Source organism: Leptopilina boulardi, unplaced genomic scaffold (genome assembly GCF_019393585.1).
Source record: "Leptopilina boulardi isolate dan_hultmark-lab unplaced genomic scaffold, ZJU_Lbou_2.1 LbouV2_227, whole genome shotgun sequence".
Classification (NCBI taxonomy): domain Eukaryota; kingdom Metazoa; phylum Arthropoda; class Insecta; order Hymenoptera; family Figitidae; genus Leptopilina; species Leptopilina boulardi.
The window spans coordinates 135,269-152,201 of NW_026137782.1; the positions used below are offsets into that span (position 1 = coordinate 135,269).

Sequence of the window (16,933 nt, forward strand, 5' to 3'; positions counted from 1 at the left end):
GCACCAAATTGTCCTGAGGATTGGAATCAAGTTATTAGGGGCTTTGAAGAAAAGTGGCAATTTCCTCATTGCTGGGGGGCAATGGACGGGAAGCATGTAGTAATGGAGGTAACTGTTGGTTAACTTGCTAAAAACTCCTTTGGAGGATTTTTTTCATCATTCTTATACAATACTTATACAATTACCAATTACAAATACCCAGTGGGCACAGGGACATAGAATGTCTTTGGGATGTCCCTAGGACGTCCTAAAGACATCCTTTGTCTCCGTGCCCACTGGGTAGCATACAATAGCAATTGGTAATTTTTTGTTTTCCATCAATTCATATTATTTTAATAAGAAATTAAAAAATTTGTTAAATTCATTTTTGAAAAATAATTTTAAACATGAATTTTATGAATAATTATCATCGCCTATTGTAAGCATTAGTGTCTCTCTTATCGTGTTATTTGTAATTAAATGTAATTATTTCAACTGCGACTATAAGTAGATTTATAAATTTAGTAAAACTTTGTTTTAAAATACGAAAATTTAGATGCAACAATTTGTTAGATAGCTTATTATTTTTACATTGTTTTTTAAACTTCGAGACTGTAGTATAATAATACTAAGTATATATTGAATAGGAGATAAAAATTTAAGTAAACTTTATTCATGAAGTTTAATATTTGCTTTATTATTACAGGCACAACCGAATAGTGGTTCCAAAAACTACGACTACAAAGGCCACCACAGTCTACATCTATTAGCCCTTTGTGACGCAAACTACAAGTTTTTAATAGTTGATGTTGGTGCCCATGGGAGGCAAAGTGACGGTGGTGTTTTTGCCAACAGTAACTTGTGCAAACGATTAAATGATAATTCTCTTCATCTTCCCCCTTCTTCTGCATTAATTCCAGGAGGACCTCTTCTTCCCCACGTGTCCGTAGCAGATGAAGCTTTTGAATTAACTTGTAATGTGATGCGTCCTTATCCTGGAAGATCTACAGGAAACTTACCAAATGATCAGCAAATATTTAACTACAGACTGAGCCGTGCTCGACGTATTATTGAGAATACATTTGGCATATTGGTTGCTCAGTGGAGAATATTCCGCAATCACATTAAAGGAAACATGGAGTTGGTAAACTTAATTATACTAGCAGCAGTTTGTTTGCACAATTTTTTAAGAATCAAGGAAGAAAATTCAAATGAATTCGAATGTCATTATTGCCCACCCACTTTAATAGACAGGATTGATCAGAATGAAAAGGAAATTGATGGAGACTGGCGTCATGATTTCAAAATGGATGCTTTTACATCTTTTCAAAGTCGTCGTGAAGAAAAACTTGCTGCAATGTACATCAGGGATGAATTTACAAAGTACTTTTTAAATGAAGGGAAACTCTCTTGGCAGCAAAGGAGAGTTGACGAAGGATCATTCTAAAATTATCTCGAACATACATACTCTTTATGGTAATTTGATTAAGTTAACTTGCATTTGACTACATTTTTATTTCAATAAAATTTAATTTTAATCTAATTCAAAGATTATCTGACGGAAGTAGCTTAGCATAAATTCGAAATTAATAAATAAAAACTTCATTATTTTTTACATGTTAATTTGAAAATACTCTAAAAAATATTCTTTAGACCATGTTACATTAGAAATTTTAGATAAATAAATATTCTAACAATGGAGAATTTGTTAAATTTTTATTCAAGCTAATTCTATTAATTGAAATTGATATTAAATGATTATTCGGTTATATGGATTCCTGTAATGAAATTTTTAAGAGAAAAATATATGTTTAATAAAGAAGGTGATCTGTTTATTAACTACATATTAAATACATATTTATTTAATATCACAAATATTGAGACGTAGTATATATACTGTTCCCAAAAACAATAGTTAATAGTAAGGCATTGGTCGTCAGATATTTTTTTTCTTTTTACACGTATAATCATAAAATACATTACCGCTTAGTTTGTACTTCAAATTTTTTTCAAACAAAAAAATATTAACAGTATTAAGAATACAGATTCATTTAAGCTACAAAACAATCGCTTTTGAAGCAATAAGAATCTGGAACAACTCTTCACGCTACTTATAAGTATATAGTTCAAGACTAGAACAAATTCCATAACTCAGTCTTTGCAATATAAGTATCCCAAAATGCAATTCAAAATAAGTAACAAAATTTAATATATAACGAAATTAAAGTAACCTTGGAATAGGTTAATGAAATAGAAAACATCGTTAAAACGATAAAGATATTTGAAATACCTATTAAAGTAAAAACGAAGTAAAAAATTCAATATTAAAATTCGTTGTTAAATACTGAAATCTTTTTTTTCTCAAAAATGTAATTAGTGATGAAGGCCTGAACTTCAAGCCTATCTGTGGGTGAAAAATTCTGTATTTCTTGACTCATCCATTGACCCCATTGCTGAATTTCGTTCAAACTTTTCCGTGAATCACGCTGCTGTGTCATTTTATTATTAATGTTTTCAATTAAGGCTTCCTCCAAAGGGTCTAATGGTTTCCTTCTTTTACCTGTAATAATATTCTAATCTATTTAAACAAATCTATTGATACATATTACAGAATAGTATTTTATACTCATGACGTAATTTTAAATGCTTTAAAATGTCATAATAAAATGTACAAAATATCATTCAATATATCATTTTTCATTTGACGAAAAAATTCAAACATGAAATAATATAAAATGAACATTGATTCTTATATGGCGCAGAGACACAATAAATAGTAAGTTATTGGTAATTATGTATTTACAAAATGAGATAAGAAATTATAAGTTACATTATTATTTGCAATAACTAAAATTTAGAATATGTAATTATATTTCTGCATAGTAAAAATAGAATCATGTTACAACTTTAAATTCAACGTACTTGAAAAAAAAGTTTCATTCCATGGAAAATGATAAAAAGATTCATTGAGAATTTTCTATTATTTCTACTTAATAACAATGATGACATAAATGGAATAATACGTATAGAACAATATTATAAAATATTAAAGTAACTCACTCGATATAGGAGATTCATTAGATTCTTTCTTCTCGAAACCTAATTTTCGAATATTTGCATGGACAGATTCTTCAGCGATTTCCGAAGAAGAAATGTTGGAAGTCGTGCTATAAAATATGAAGAGAGTAATATCATCAGCTAATTGTCAAACATCTGGATAAACAATGTGAAGCTCGAGTTGTTAACGACTTCTCATTAATAAAAAAGATTATGTTATATGTTTGTTATTTGTTTTGCACAAAATATGATCTATATTTTACTTGTTTCTATACATCAATGAATTGTCACTTAAGGTAATGATATTTAGTGGTTACGTACCCCATATACTTTAAAGTATATGGGGCACGTAAAAATGGAAATGTAGAAATATTGCCATGGTCCGGATCGGGACCAGACCGGGCTTCCCTATTAGGGAATGAAACGCCGCGCCCGATGTGGCCCTGGTCAGGAAATCGAGGTCCTGGTCTGGCCCCGATCGGGCGCGGCGTTTCATTCCCTACTAGGGCCCGGGTAGGGAAATTTCTGCATTACACCTAATAAATACATTACACCTAGTAACTTGACCTTAAGATAAGGGCGCAAATAAACTCTTAAGAACAGAGTACTTTCTTGGAACACGCTTTTTGGGCAATACTTAATTTCTACATCAAATCACTGTTCTTGTATTTATTGCAAAATTCATGTATCGGAATGACGCTCTTAATTAATATTTCCAAAGGGCAGACATAATCAATGTTGACGCAATGTTGTCTTAACATTTTTCGTCAATATTGGCAATATTTTCAAGCAATGTTAAAGCATTATTGAGTTCAAATTGAGTTTTATTTAGGTTAAAATAAGATTTTTTCAATTGTGTTTATGTTTGCCATTTAATACTTGCCTACTAGGATTCATTACTCCTCTAAGGAACGAAAAGTGTTCGTCAAAAATCCAATATTTCTTTTGTTTACCCGCTGCTCCACTCCGAGGTTTAACATTCCTGCGTGTAAAAATATTTTTCAAATAATTGTAATTATCCTTGGCTATTTTAGGTGTCCATCCTGTAAATGTTAAAAGTGGTTGAGTAAAATATGTAAATTTTTTAGATACATGAAAATTTAAGAAAGCTTTTTAGTAATATATTTATTTGATTTTTAAAAATGAGTTTCTTTTTGCAAAAATATCTTCCCACATAGCACCGAAACTTTCCTAAAAATTTATTAAAGATTTACTTGCAAACTTTAGTAAAAATTGAGTAAAGATTTAAATATCCCCCTTCAATAAATGTTTATCGTCAAACTTTCCTGAACATTTAAATTACATTTTCGACTACTCTATTATAAGTAAAAATATGTTATGAAATTTTCAGGAAAGTTTGACGATAAACATTTATTGCAGTGGGAAAAAATCTTTACACAATTTCTGCTAAAGTTTACAAGTAAATAATTCCAAGTTTGCAAGTCAATTTTTAATAAATTTTTAGAAAAGTTTCGATGCCATGTGGGTTTTAATTTTCCGACATATTATGATCCGAATTTCCCGGTTTGTAGCTTGTAAGGGAAAATTTTTATCTAAATACCATTGAATAATATGAAAACTATATTATATAACGATTGAAATAAGTCCAAGAACGTTGAAAAACAATCTCTTCTATCAGGTGTCATTTTTTCATAATTTCATTAGTTTTTAAGGAAATAAAAGGAAAAGTTTCTTTTTTGTTTATTTTCAATGTTTCACCATTTTCAGCTCAAGAAAAAAGGGATGTCCATTCAATTATAGGTGGTACTGTTAAGTGCAGGTATTACATACATTTTGATGGTTCTTATGAACAAGCATGAGAATAAATGTTTCCATTTATAGCATATTAATTTTTATTATTATTAATATTAATTATTAATATCATATTAATAAAAATTAAAATGACATTGTTTTGAAAGCTGTATTCAAATTTAAAAAAAAATTTTTTCTTCTATCCATAAATGTTAACAATATAAATTAATTGAAATATTCATTGAATGATAAATTAACTTAATATGATTAGAGTACTCTATTTCATTTCATAGCGACCAAGAATGAATGACAAAATAAGTTTTTAAAATTTCGTTACAAAATATTTCAGATAAAATTACTTTTTTTCTATTCGTTTTTGTAAATTATGGTGTTTTCTATATTTTCTCTCACAAAAAACGAGTTTTCATAAAGTATTCACCCAAATATATAATCAATAAAATTAGCAAACTGCATATTTTACATAGGATCCTATCTAAATGTCCACAATTTATTTAACTTACCACTGAACTTTTTGGCTATATTAAACCACGCGTTGCCAATTAAGTGTGAATTGCGTTTTTCAATGGGCAATGTAAAATTCCATAAGCACTCATTTTCCTTTACTAATTCCAACAGCGTGATCAAATTTTTTTCAGTTGCCTCAGCAATGCCCATTTCGTTCAATTCGATTTCATTCCTATTTTCTTCATCAACAATCGGTTGGATTGGTGGTGAAGAGATAGTCTCCCCAGTTTTTAGATTCATCATTCTATTTTTCGAATAAGATTGATTATTTTCAAGAGATTACTCTGCTATTAAATTAGGATTTTTTAGTACTGATGAAGTTATCAAGTCATGAGAATTAATTTGTGTGGGAGCAGTTGGTGGTAAAGAGATAGTCTCCCTAGTTTTTAGATTCATCATTCTATTTTTCGAATTAGGTTGATTATTTTCAATAGATTCCTCTGCTATTAAAGTAGGATTCTTTAGTACTGATGAAGTTATCAAGTCATGAGAATTAATTTGTGTGGGAGCAGTTTTAACGGTCCACATTTTTTGAGAACCTATACTTGTTTTATAAGTAGCAAAATCTACAGATTCGACACTTTTGACAATAGGAAGATTTTTGCCCTTAATCTTAACTGGATTGTTAATTTGGTTCATATCTGCCTGTAAAACCTAAATACAAGAAACAGTTCCATATTAAGTAAGCTTTTTAATGTTTATAGCTAAAAAATCAATTTTATTTGATTTAATATTGTTTTACATCGCTTTAGTTACTTTTTAAACAAAGATTTAATTATGTAAATAGAAAAGTGCCTTTTACACAATTTGATATCATAGGAATGAACAAATTCGTTGCTTTCATTTTTAAGATTGCGTAATTCGATGCATAAAAAAAATATTCTCTCCTCAATTCTGCTCCTTTTTTATTTAACATCAGAATGACTCAATTGAGCCAACTAGAAGTCAAAATTTTTAACAACATCGTTGGTTTTATAATTACTTGAGTCGTGGAGCAAAGCTTTTATTGGTGAATTACATAAAATTTCAACAATAAAACACTTGATATAAAAGTTTGAAACAATTAGAATCAAATTTACAGACAATAAAAAGTCTCTCTTAAAAAATGTTTACATTTTAATGATATTTTAATATATTTTGAATAAATCATGTAGATTCATTATTTATATTTTCTAAAATACTAACCTCCTCTTCATCTTCATCCAAAAACTCAAAATTATCATAATCGCTTTGGTTAACAATAACATTTCCAATACATGTTATTTTATCAAAGTCTATATTTTGAAAACACCCATGTCTCCATCCGTCTTTATAAGGAACTTTTTCTTTGCACATTTCGCAATAAAGATGTCTCAATACCTAATAATAAATAATTGAAAATAATTAATAGTGTTATTATATGCGTATCTCTAATTAGATTTTTAATGCGACTAATCTTTTTTTCAATTACAATACAATTATTATATTTTATTTATCAAAAATGACATATTTTGCAATTTTTAATTATTAAAAATACGAGATGGCAATTAACATTAATTAATTTTTATATTGATGAAGCCTGATGCTTATTTATATTTTTACCGTTATTTAAAAAAATTTTCATAACTTCAGAGAATTATTTTTGCAACTATAATATTTTTAATATGCTGAAAAAGTTTTAAAATATAATTTAAAAATATATTTAATCTATTAAAATGAATACATCAAAGACAAAATGAGAGTAGAATAATCGTTAGATAATAATGTTACAAAATTATTACATGTTTTATTTACGGTATATTTATAATTATAATTACAGTAGGGATTCGATTATTCGTTCACTTTGTACTTTTATCGATTATCTGAATACATGCCTGCATCCATTTATCCGGATAATTGAGTTTCTACTGTACATGTTATTTAAAAAAAATGTTATTTATGATTTCAGATTATTTGTAAACGTTCTTATTAAAAAAACTTTTAAAGTAAAAAATGTATATATATATTTTTCATTTTATACAACTTACTCCTTGGTAATTATAGTCCATTTTGTGCGGCAACTATCATATTAAATAAGGAACAGAAAATTTGTTAATGATTTATTTAAATGATTGTTTGCAAAATTATAAAAATTTTAATATTTCATTTAAACACGCAAAATTAATCCTTCGTGATGTTTGACGACAAACCGAATACGTATATCACGGTGAGCTTCGTTTAGGTTCAACCTAAACTGCATGACCCTTCTCAGGTTTTTTTTTATATCAATTCGGTGATGCCTCACGATCATTTTAAGACGAAAATTAAAATAATCGTTGGAGGGAAACTCAAATTATATTGATTTTTAAATTCTTTTTCTAGGTTATTGAAGATATTTTCATTAAAATACCGTTTGGTAAAATACTTATTTCTTCAAAAGCTACAATTTAACATAAAAATAGATTATATATAATAATTAAACCATTTTGATACATAGAATTAAGAAAATGTTTAAAAATAGTCGAAAAAACTGAAATTTTTCTAATTTTTTAAACTTTACTCCTTTATTTAACGTTATTTCAATAAAGTCATGTAGAAGTGAATTAAAGTACATAAAATTTCCTGTAAATCAAAAAAAAACTCTTCTATCTATTACTGTTACAAAAATATGGTCATTTGAATTTTAAATTTAATGGATAAGTAGTTAAAATTTAACATTAGGTCTAGATTATTTGGTAAAATTGTTTTCGCAGAACCTCATCTCAATTCCATAATATAATACGTATAAGAAGGTTTAATCTTGAACAGTTTCAAATTGAAAAAATTGATTTATCTCACTTACATCGAAAGTAACATTGGTTTAAAGAATGTCTATTTCTATAAGAGAGATTTCAGTAGGTTTTAAAAATCCGTTTATTTTGAAACTTACCATTTACTTTTTAAAAAAGTAAATATTTTAAATATGATTATGTTGCATTTTTCTAAATAAACGGATTTTTAAAAACTACTCAAATCTCTCTAATAGAAATAGACATTCTTTAAACCAATGTAACTTTCGATGTAAGTGAGATAAATCAGTTTTTTCAATTTGAAACTGTTCAAGATTAAACCTTCTTATACGTATTATATTATGGAATTGAGATGAGGTTCTGCGAAAACAATTTTACCAAATAATCTAGACCTAATGTTAAATTTTAACTATTTATCCATTAAATTTAAAATTCAAATGACCATATTTTTGTAACAGTAATAGATAGAAGAGTTTTTTTTTTTGATTTACAGGAAATTTTATGTACTTTAAGGGGTTAAACCACTCTAGAATTTTCAAAAAATCAAAAAAAATTTTTTTGCTTTAAAAGGTGCCTAAGGATGTATAGAATAAGAAACAATATCAATTATAAGTCGAAACACTTTTTAAGTGATTGAACTTGGGCCCGATCGTGGTCCTGTACTGCGCGCGTTGGCACTTAGTTGTCTGAATCTGCAATTTTCTGTTCAAAATCCCCTGGCGGATTCGATTTACCTAAAATCGACCCAGCTGGGTCGAATCTAAGTCGAATCTAAGTCGAATTTAGGTAATTATCAAAAAAAAGCTTTAAATTGATGAAAATTTATAAAAATTAGTATTGTGAGGTTAAATGAACATTCATAGAGTTAATTTTTGTAAGAATTTTAATTATTAACGTGATAAATAATAAATAATTACTTGATATGTGCAAGTGGTAACTGTAGATTTTAACTCGTTGTCAGTTTTCATAATATTTTCAGAAATTAGTGTAAAATGTGTGAAAAAATAATTTATATTTAATAGAAATTGCAAATTTTATTAAATTATTTTATTATTTAACAATCACATTTCATAATAATTGCAATTTAATTAAAAAATAACAGTTTTCTTAAAAGTGACAAGAACTATATTAGTTGCAGACGCCGTTAGATGGCAGCAGCATGCAGGGAGCACAAATTTCCAGCTATCCTATTACTTAAAATTAGTTATTATTACCATTAATATAAATAAATGATTAATTTTTTTATAACTTGTATTAAAAAATAATTTCATTAAAGAATTGTGAATATGAAATAAAAAATCTGCAACTTTTTTTAAAAAAAAAAAAAGAATTTTGTTAAAAAAATGTAATTGTTAAATAAGTTTTAATGTAAATTTTTCTTATTTTTATGTCTAAAAAATTATATTTTTGTTAAAAAATTATGATGGCAAAATACAAATTTAACTAAATTTTTTGATCTTTTATTTAAGAATTTTTTAAAAAGTTATAAGTAAAAATTTAAGAAAAATATATCAGCTTAATTTTTATTATTTTAACAAAATTCTAAAGTTTTTTTTATAAATAAAGAAAAAAATTGCATATTTTCTATTTAATGAATGTTTAAAATTTGTAACTCTTTTCAAATCTTGGCGCGCGTTCCGCTGTTCCGTGTGTGGTCGGTATAATAGAGTTCTTGTCACTTTTAAGAAAACTGTTATTTTTTAATTAAATTGCAATTATTATGAAATGTGATTGTTAAATAATAAAATAATTTAATAAAACTTGCAATTTCTATTAAATATAAATTATTTTTTCACACATTTTACACTAATTTCTGAAAATATTATGAAAACTGACAACGAGTTAAAATCTACAGTTACCACTTGCACATATCAAGTAATTATTTATTATTTATCACGTTAATAATTAAAATTCTTACAAAAATTAACTCTATGAATGTTCATTTAACCTCACAATACTAATTTTTATAAATTTTCATCAATTTAAAGCTTTTTTTTGATAATTACCTAAATTCGACTTAGATTCGACTTAGATTCGACCCAGCTGGGTCGATTTTAGGTAAATCGAATCCGCCAGGGTCAGTTAAAACCAACAAATCTTAACCGATTTTAATGTTTCTCGGTTGAAAATATCCATTAGAAAAGAAGAAGAACAAGATAATATTAATTTGGAAGGTCAATTATACGGCGCAGGCATTGCAGATTGAAGGTATATCCAAAAAGTCGTAAGTAAAACTTTAAACTCGTTTTTCTCAAAACTACATTTTTTGTGCTGGCCGGAAACATGACTTTTACAAATCTCAACCGATTTACTTAAAAATTAAACTGTAGCTTCTCAATAACATTATCTAGAGAAAGACGTACGGATTTTTTTATGTTGCATATTTTTTTTGTTATAAACAATTTAGTGTCAATTTTTTAAGTAAAAAACTCGGTTTTTCCTTAAAATGTTCGCCATTTTTGCAAAAATCAATTGAAAAAAAATCCCCTACGTCTTTCTCTAGCTTTTAAGATGTAAAAATAGAATGAAATTTGTTTTTTGTTCTAGGATGAAAATTGGAGCTAAAACCTTTCCGGCCGCGACGTGATTCCTCTCAGAAAGGGTTCCTATCACGCACCTGTAAATTTGATATTTAAAAAAAAAAATTAATGAAGTATATTTTTTTTCTCTTCAAAGTGTACCTAATAAAGATATGTAAACATATTTTTCAGTACATTTAAACTTTTCTTGAAAAAAATTTCTAAAATTAGGCCTTTTTTTGACGCTCTAGAGTGGTTTAACCCCTTAATTCACTTCTACATGACTTTATTGAAATAACGTTAAATAAAGGAGTAAAGTTTAAAAAATTAGAAAAATTTCAGTTTTTTCGACTATTTTTAAACATTTTCTTAATTCTATGTATCAAAATGGTTTAATTATTATATATAATCTATTTTTATGTTAAATTGTAGCTTTTGAAGCAATAAGTATTTTACCAAACGGTATTTTAATGAAAATATCTTTAATAACCTAGAAAAAAAATTTAAAAATCAATATAATTTGAGTTTCCCTCCAACGATTATTTTAATTTTCGTCTTAAACTGATCGTGAGGCATCACCGAACTGATATAAAAAAAACCTGAGAAGGGTCATGCAGTTTAGGTTGAACCTAAACGAAGCTCACCGTGATATATTAAGCTTAATTATCTAAACAAGTGTTTAACAGTACAAAAGAATTACCATATATACTTTAAATAATAATAGTTCATAAAAATGTGTGAAGTTTAATAACATTTTTTATTTTTATTTCATAAAAAACATTAATGTTACAATAATATAATACATATGTACAGGTTATGTTGTCAAGCATTAAAAACACTGCGTGCTCAAAAGACTACAAAAACAATACATTTTATTTATCAATGTAAATAAAAAGTTCAAGATTTATTTTTAATAATATTTAAAAATATACTTACTTACAAACTATCGAGAATTATTATTGACGATGAACGTAAAACTGTTTATCATCGTGTTTCATTCTCGTGGCCAGAACAAACTGAATCGACTGAGCTCGAGAAACTCTATTAATAATTCACTTTATTGTAAATTACAAAATCTTCTTCTTTATTTATATTATAATATAATTAAATTGAAAATTGTCTTTCTCTAATAATAATTTCATTTTATCAATACGAACATTCTTTCACCTTCTAAAATAAAACTTAAAATTCAAAATTCCCGCAAAAAATAAGTTTTTCCTATCTCATTGGAAAAGCGGCGTGTGAACGAAATCTTGTAAGTAAAAAAAAAAAAACTTTTTTACCGAAGGTGTAAATGTACCTTAAATGTCGAAAAGTCAAGACGTCAAATGGTCAAAATGTCGAATGGACAAAATATCGAGACGTTATTTTGCTCTGAGTTTCCCTTCTATATAATGCACACTAGTTTAACTGCTTAAAATTAAAAGTTTGTATTATTATTATTATTACACTATAATAATTACTTTACTACTACTATTATTATTATTATTATTATAAAAAAATGTAAAAAAAAACATTAAAAACAATACAACTAGCGATATCTATAGAGTGTTAAACGCAACACAAACTAGTGTGCATTATATAGAAGGGAAACTCAGAGCAAAATAACGTCTCGATATTTTGTCCATTCGACATTTTGACCATTTGACGTCTTGACTTTTCGACATTTAGTCCATTCGCAGTTTTGACTTTTCGATGTCTTGGCTTTTCGACATTTTGGCTATTAGACGTTTTGGCTATTCGACATTTTGTCCGTTCGACGTCTTGGCGATTCGATATTTTGTCCGTTCGATGTTTTGGCTATTTGACATTTTGTCCGTTCGACAGTTTGGCTTTTCGACATTTTGACCTTTCGAAGTTTTGACTATGCGACGTCTTGACTTTTCGACATTTTGTCCATTCGATAGTTTGGCTTTTCGATATTTCGTCCATTCGACATTTTGTCCTTTCGGGGAAAAGCAGTCGTCTCCATCAATAATAATGTAAGTAATGAATTATGAAGAAAACTTTAATGAAAAAAATATTCATTTTATATTATTTCTTAGTCAAATAAATACTCATTGCAGTCAAATATTCGAATAAATGGATAAATTAATAACCAAATGAATGATGAATTGATATAAATGAGTATTTATTTGATAAGACTGATTACTATAATAAAGTAAACTCTTATTAGTATGCTACATTTATTTTTGAACCGATTTTATAATTTCCAAGATTCCACTTTATATAATTATTATTCATTTATTATTATCCAAATTTAAACGTTGATGAAATACAGGTATTTACTCAATAACAGTTTCAACCCTGTAAAATGCAGAGAGCATTAATGTTTCTCTCCAAATACCATACTACTAATGAGTCACGTGGTAGATCGCAGCGCAGCGCTAAAGTGAATAAAAAATGTTAATTTTCAAGGTTTAATCTTTCTTGTCCCATTTTTTCAACTACATGTCCCTACAGGAAAAAATCTCAGCTTTCCTTTAAAAAAAAAAAAAATCGTACCTTTTACCCCGAAAAAGTCAAAAAAAATTTTGAAATTAATTTTTTTTGGTTCAAAAATTTTTTTTTTCAAAAATGCATGTTCTCAATCGAAAGAGCATTAAAAAAGCTATCGAAACTGATGTTGATAAAATTTTTATTTTTGATACTCAAGAAAAAAAAATTATTAAAGAAAACGCTACCCATAAACTTCAACCCCCTCCCCCCCGAGTAAATGTTGGTCCAAATTGAAAAATTTTTTTACGATAAATTACCACCCAATAGAAGTACAAATTACTCCAGTTTGAGCGAAATTGAGACAAAATTTTTTTTTACTTTGATCACTTCACCCGAGATCCCCCATATATTATATTAACAGAAATATTTCACACTGTCACACTGGTATAAAAACTCCTCAATAGCAAAAAAAATTGAGTTGAAAGAAATGAGGAATTATTTTGTTGTTCAAAGGGTCGAGTCGGCCACTCTAGAAATAGTTTATAATAATAATTTTTTATTTTTTTACGTACAGGATATTCGCAATAATTTTGATTTAATAAATTAGCAAGATATCAAGTGATAAAAAGAAACCGTCTGGTTTTGAATTTAGAAAACGAAAAGCGGAGAAAATTCAGCAATTAGAACATGATAAAAAGTTTATGGATATTAAAAAATATATAATTCAAAAAGGAAAAGACGTAATCCCTGAAGACTGTATAAAAGTTCCTTCTGAATCAAGTATTTCCGAAAGTGTTTCCACGGAATTAGTGAATGACATACATGAAATTGAAAATAAAGAAATAGATTTAAATAGTGTACAAGATACGAAAAACGAGGATATTATTGACAATTCACAAGAGATTTTCCAGTTGTCTGATTGTGGAAATTGGCCTACCATTCGAAATAATAGTCTTATCGATGAGTTGATTAAAGGTGGTCCAAATCAAATTAAAATTGACAATTACCCTCAAAATGGAGAAGGTCGACATTTTTCAAACTCATATTATACTAGAAAACTTTCAAATGGCGAAGTACTTTGCAGACGATGGTTAGTGTACTCTCTTTCGCGAGATTGCGTATTTTGCTTTTGCTGTCGACTTTTTGACAACAAATCTATTTCAAAATTCGTTGGTGATGGATTCAATAAATGGAAAAATTTATCAGAATATATTTCAATTCATGAGAACAGTCTTTCTCATAAAAAAGCTTACCGAATGTGGATAGAAACAGAGATGAGGCTAAAAACAGGAGAAACTAGCGATAAAGAGAAATTAAAAATTATTAAAAAAGAGAGTTTGCGATGGCAAAGTGTTTTGTTTCGGCTGTTGAATATTGTTTTATATTTAGGTGTAAATAATATGGCTTTCCGAGGTAATTCAGATAAACTTTTTACGCCTAATAATGGTAAATTTCTGGTGTTAGTGCAAACGATTGCAAAGTTTGATCCTGTCATGGAAAATCATTTGAATCTTGTTGTGGATGGCAAAATTGTTGATCATTTTTGTGGGCCAAAGATACAAAATGAATTAATAGATTTAATTGCTGAAAATGTAAATGTTGTAATTAAAAATAATGCTCTGTCAGCCAAATATTATTTAATCATTGCTGATTGTACGCCAGACGTTTCGCGAAAAGAACAACTTTCCCTTACTATTAGATTTGTAGATGTAACTGTCGATACGGTAGAAATAAAAGAACATTTTGTGGGATTTATTAATGTCAATGATACGACTGGTGCAGGTCTTACTGAATCAATACTTCAAATGTTGGAGACATTCGGACTTGAACTCGAAAACTGCAGAGGTCATGCATATGATAACGGATCTAATATGAAAGGAAAAATTGTTGGCGTGCAAAGAAGAATATTAGATGAAAATCCGTTGGCTGATTTTGTATCTTGTGGATCCCATAATTCAAACCTCGTAATTTCTGATGCTGCACAATCTTCAGTCAAGTCAGTAACTCTTTTCGGTGTACTTCAGAGATTGTTCACATTATTCTCTGCTTCAGTCAATCGGTGGAAAATTTTGACTGATCACGTTGAACTATACACGTTAAAAAAACTATCTGACACACGTTGGGAAGCTAAAATCAGTAGTGTGAAAGCAGTTCGATACCAAATCGGTGGAATTCATGACGCTTTAGTGGCTTTATCTGAAATTCCAGGTGGCGATAGTCATACAGCACATGAAGCTATTACTTTAGCCGAACAATTAAAAGACTTTAGCTTTCTTGTCTCACTGATTGTCTGGTATGATATTCTTTTCCAAATAAACATAGTCAGTAAATCGCTTCAAGCAAAGGATATGGACATCACCGAATACGTATAAATGTTAAAGAACTGCTGCAACTTTTTAGAAGACTATAGAAAAGAAGGTTTTAAGGAGGCCATTGTTACAGCAAGAGAACTAGCAGATGAGCTTGAAATTGAACCAATTTTTAAAGAAATAAAAAGGGTACGACGTGTTAAGCGGATGTTTGATGAAAAAAACAGAGACGAACCAATCACTTGCCCAGAGAAGAAATTAGAAGTTGAATTTTTTAACCCCTTGATGGATACAGTTTTATCATCAATAAAAGAGAGATTTCAACATCTTAATGAATTTTCAAATTTTGGGGTTTTTTGTATAATGTTGATAATCTGCCAGATCGAGACGAACTTTTAGAAATGTGTAACAGTCTTCAAATTAAATTAACAATAAATTCAAAATCAGATATTGAAGGTAGACAACTTTGTGATGAATTGTTGAGTGTCAAAGGATTTCTTGTCGATAAATCTAAAGTCAAAATTACTCCACTAATCGTATTAAACTTCATAAAAAAACATGATTTGCAAGATTTGTATCCAAATATATGGATAGCCATGCGTATTTTATTAACAATACCGGTAACTGTAGCAAGTGGTGAACGCAGTTTCTCGAAATTAAAGTTAATTAAAACGTACCTAAGATCGACAATGTCACAGAATAAACTTTCAAATTTAGCAACTTTATCTATTGAACACGATATCGCCGAAAATCTAGATACCTCTGTTCTAATTCAAACTTTCGCTGAGAAAAAGGCTCGAAAAGTTGATTTTAGGAATTAAACTGAGTTAAATATTTTTATAAATTTTCCATTTCTGTTTAAACATTCGTCGTAATGTAAATTTTTACATAAAAATTAATTTGTACTGTGAGGTTATATTTAATCTTTGAATCTTACTTAATATTATCCATATGCTTTTTTAAATAGAATTCTTACAAAAATACATAAGTGCTTTTATTAATTTCTCATTTTGAAATACAATAGGAAATTAATCATTGACAAAAGCTTCTAAATCCCATAAGAAATAGCAAATGATTCGTTAAAATTTATACTGAAAATAATTGTCAAATCATTATCATTATCATTATCAAATTTTGGACTATTAATAACAACTAATATTGGTTCACTTTTCTGAATTTCCTTTCCATACGAGGGGCGCCTGGAAAAATTTGCCCAAGGGCGCAAGGCCGGCACTGCTCCTAAATAGTGGTCTTGTTTACAAAGGGAGCATTGTTGAGGTTTCCGTAGTGGCTTCGAAGCGGAATTAGTGACAGTATGAGCCTTGACGGATTTTTTCGGTTTGTCTGATTTGTTGTTAGGGTTAGAGTTTTGAGCATTTGCATTTGATGTATTAGAAGTATTAGCAAGGGACTCGAGTGTACGAATGCGAGTAGACAAGAAAATTTTTAGGAGTTCAAATTCTGGTGGATGCGTGTCGGCTCCTAACGAGTTTTCCCAATCTCGACGGGTTATAGGATCTAATCTTTGAACAGTGATATAAACCAACCAATCATTCCAGTGATCAACAGCGCGTTCAAGGGTCCCAAGGAAACCAATTGCGTCATT

General features: G+C 28.3%; 2 protein-coding genes and 1 pseudogene across 2 annotated transcripts; 1 reads left to right on the forward strand and 2 right to left on the reverse strand.

Moving 5' to 3' along the window:
- Positions 1-1,894: 1,894 nt before the first annotated feature.
- On the reverse strand, positions 1,895-5,558 carry LOC127279937 (uncharacterized). The gene is made up of 4 exons (XM_051302597.1): positions 5,310-5,558; positions 3,920-4,079; positions 3,040-3,146; positions 1,895-2,539 (listed from the first exon to the last, which is right to left on the reverse strand). Exons 1-4 carry the CDS (start codon positions 5,554-5,556, stop codon positions 2,304-2,306), a joined length of 750 nt encoding a protein of 249 aa, XP_051158554.1. The 5' UTR covers positions 5,557-5,558; the 3' UTR covers positions 1,895-2,303.
- Positions 5,559-5,592: 34 nt separating this feature from the next.
- On the reverse strand, positions 5,593-11,605 carry LOC127279938 (uncharacterized). Its single transcript, XM_051302598.1, has 4 exons — positions 11,516-11,605; positions 7,320-7,352; positions 6,499-6,672; positions 5,593-5,967 (listed from the first exon to the last, which is right to left on the reverse strand). Exons 2-4 carry the CDS (start codon positions 7,338-7,340, stop codon positions 5,593-5,595), a joined length of 570 nt encoding a protein of 189 aa, XP_051158555.1. The 5' UTR covers positions 7,341-7,352; positions 11,516-11,605.
- Positions 11,606-14,418: 2,813 nt separating this feature from the next.
- Positions 14,419-16,148, forward strand: LOC127279939 (52 kDa repressor of the inhibitor of the protein kinase-like; annotated as a pseudogene).
- Positions 16,149-16,933: the final 785 nt, after the last annotated feature.

What these genes read in the sequence shown, in the direction of transcription:
- LOC127279937 (XM_051302597.1), bottom strand. Translation starts at nt 5,556, where the DNA reads ATGATGAATCTAAAAACTGGGGAGACTATCTCTTCACCACCAATCCAA. An exon ending in TATAGCCAAAAAGTTCAGTG is followed by an intron (nt 4,080 to 5,309) that starts GTAAGTTAAATA and finishes TAACATTTACAG; the next exon opens with GATGGACACCTAAAATAGCC. An exon ending in GGAGTAATGAATCCTAGTAG is followed by an intron (nt 3,147 to 3,919) that starts GCAAGTATTAAA and finishes CATATTTTATAG; the next exon opens with CACGACTTCCAACATTTCTT.
- LOC127279938 (XM_051302598.1), bottom strand. Translation starts at nt 7,340, where the DNA reads ATGGACTATAATTACCAAGGA. An exon ending in TGGACTATAATTACCAAGGA is followed by an intron (nt 6,673 to 7,319) that starts GTAAGTTGTATA and finishes ATTTATTATTAG; the next exon opens with GTATTGAGACATCTTTATTG. An exon ending in TGGATGAAGATGAAGAGGAG is followed by an intron (nt 5,968 to 6,498) that starts GTTAGTATTTTA and finishes TCTTGTATTTAG; the next exon opens with GTTTTACAGGCAGATATGAA.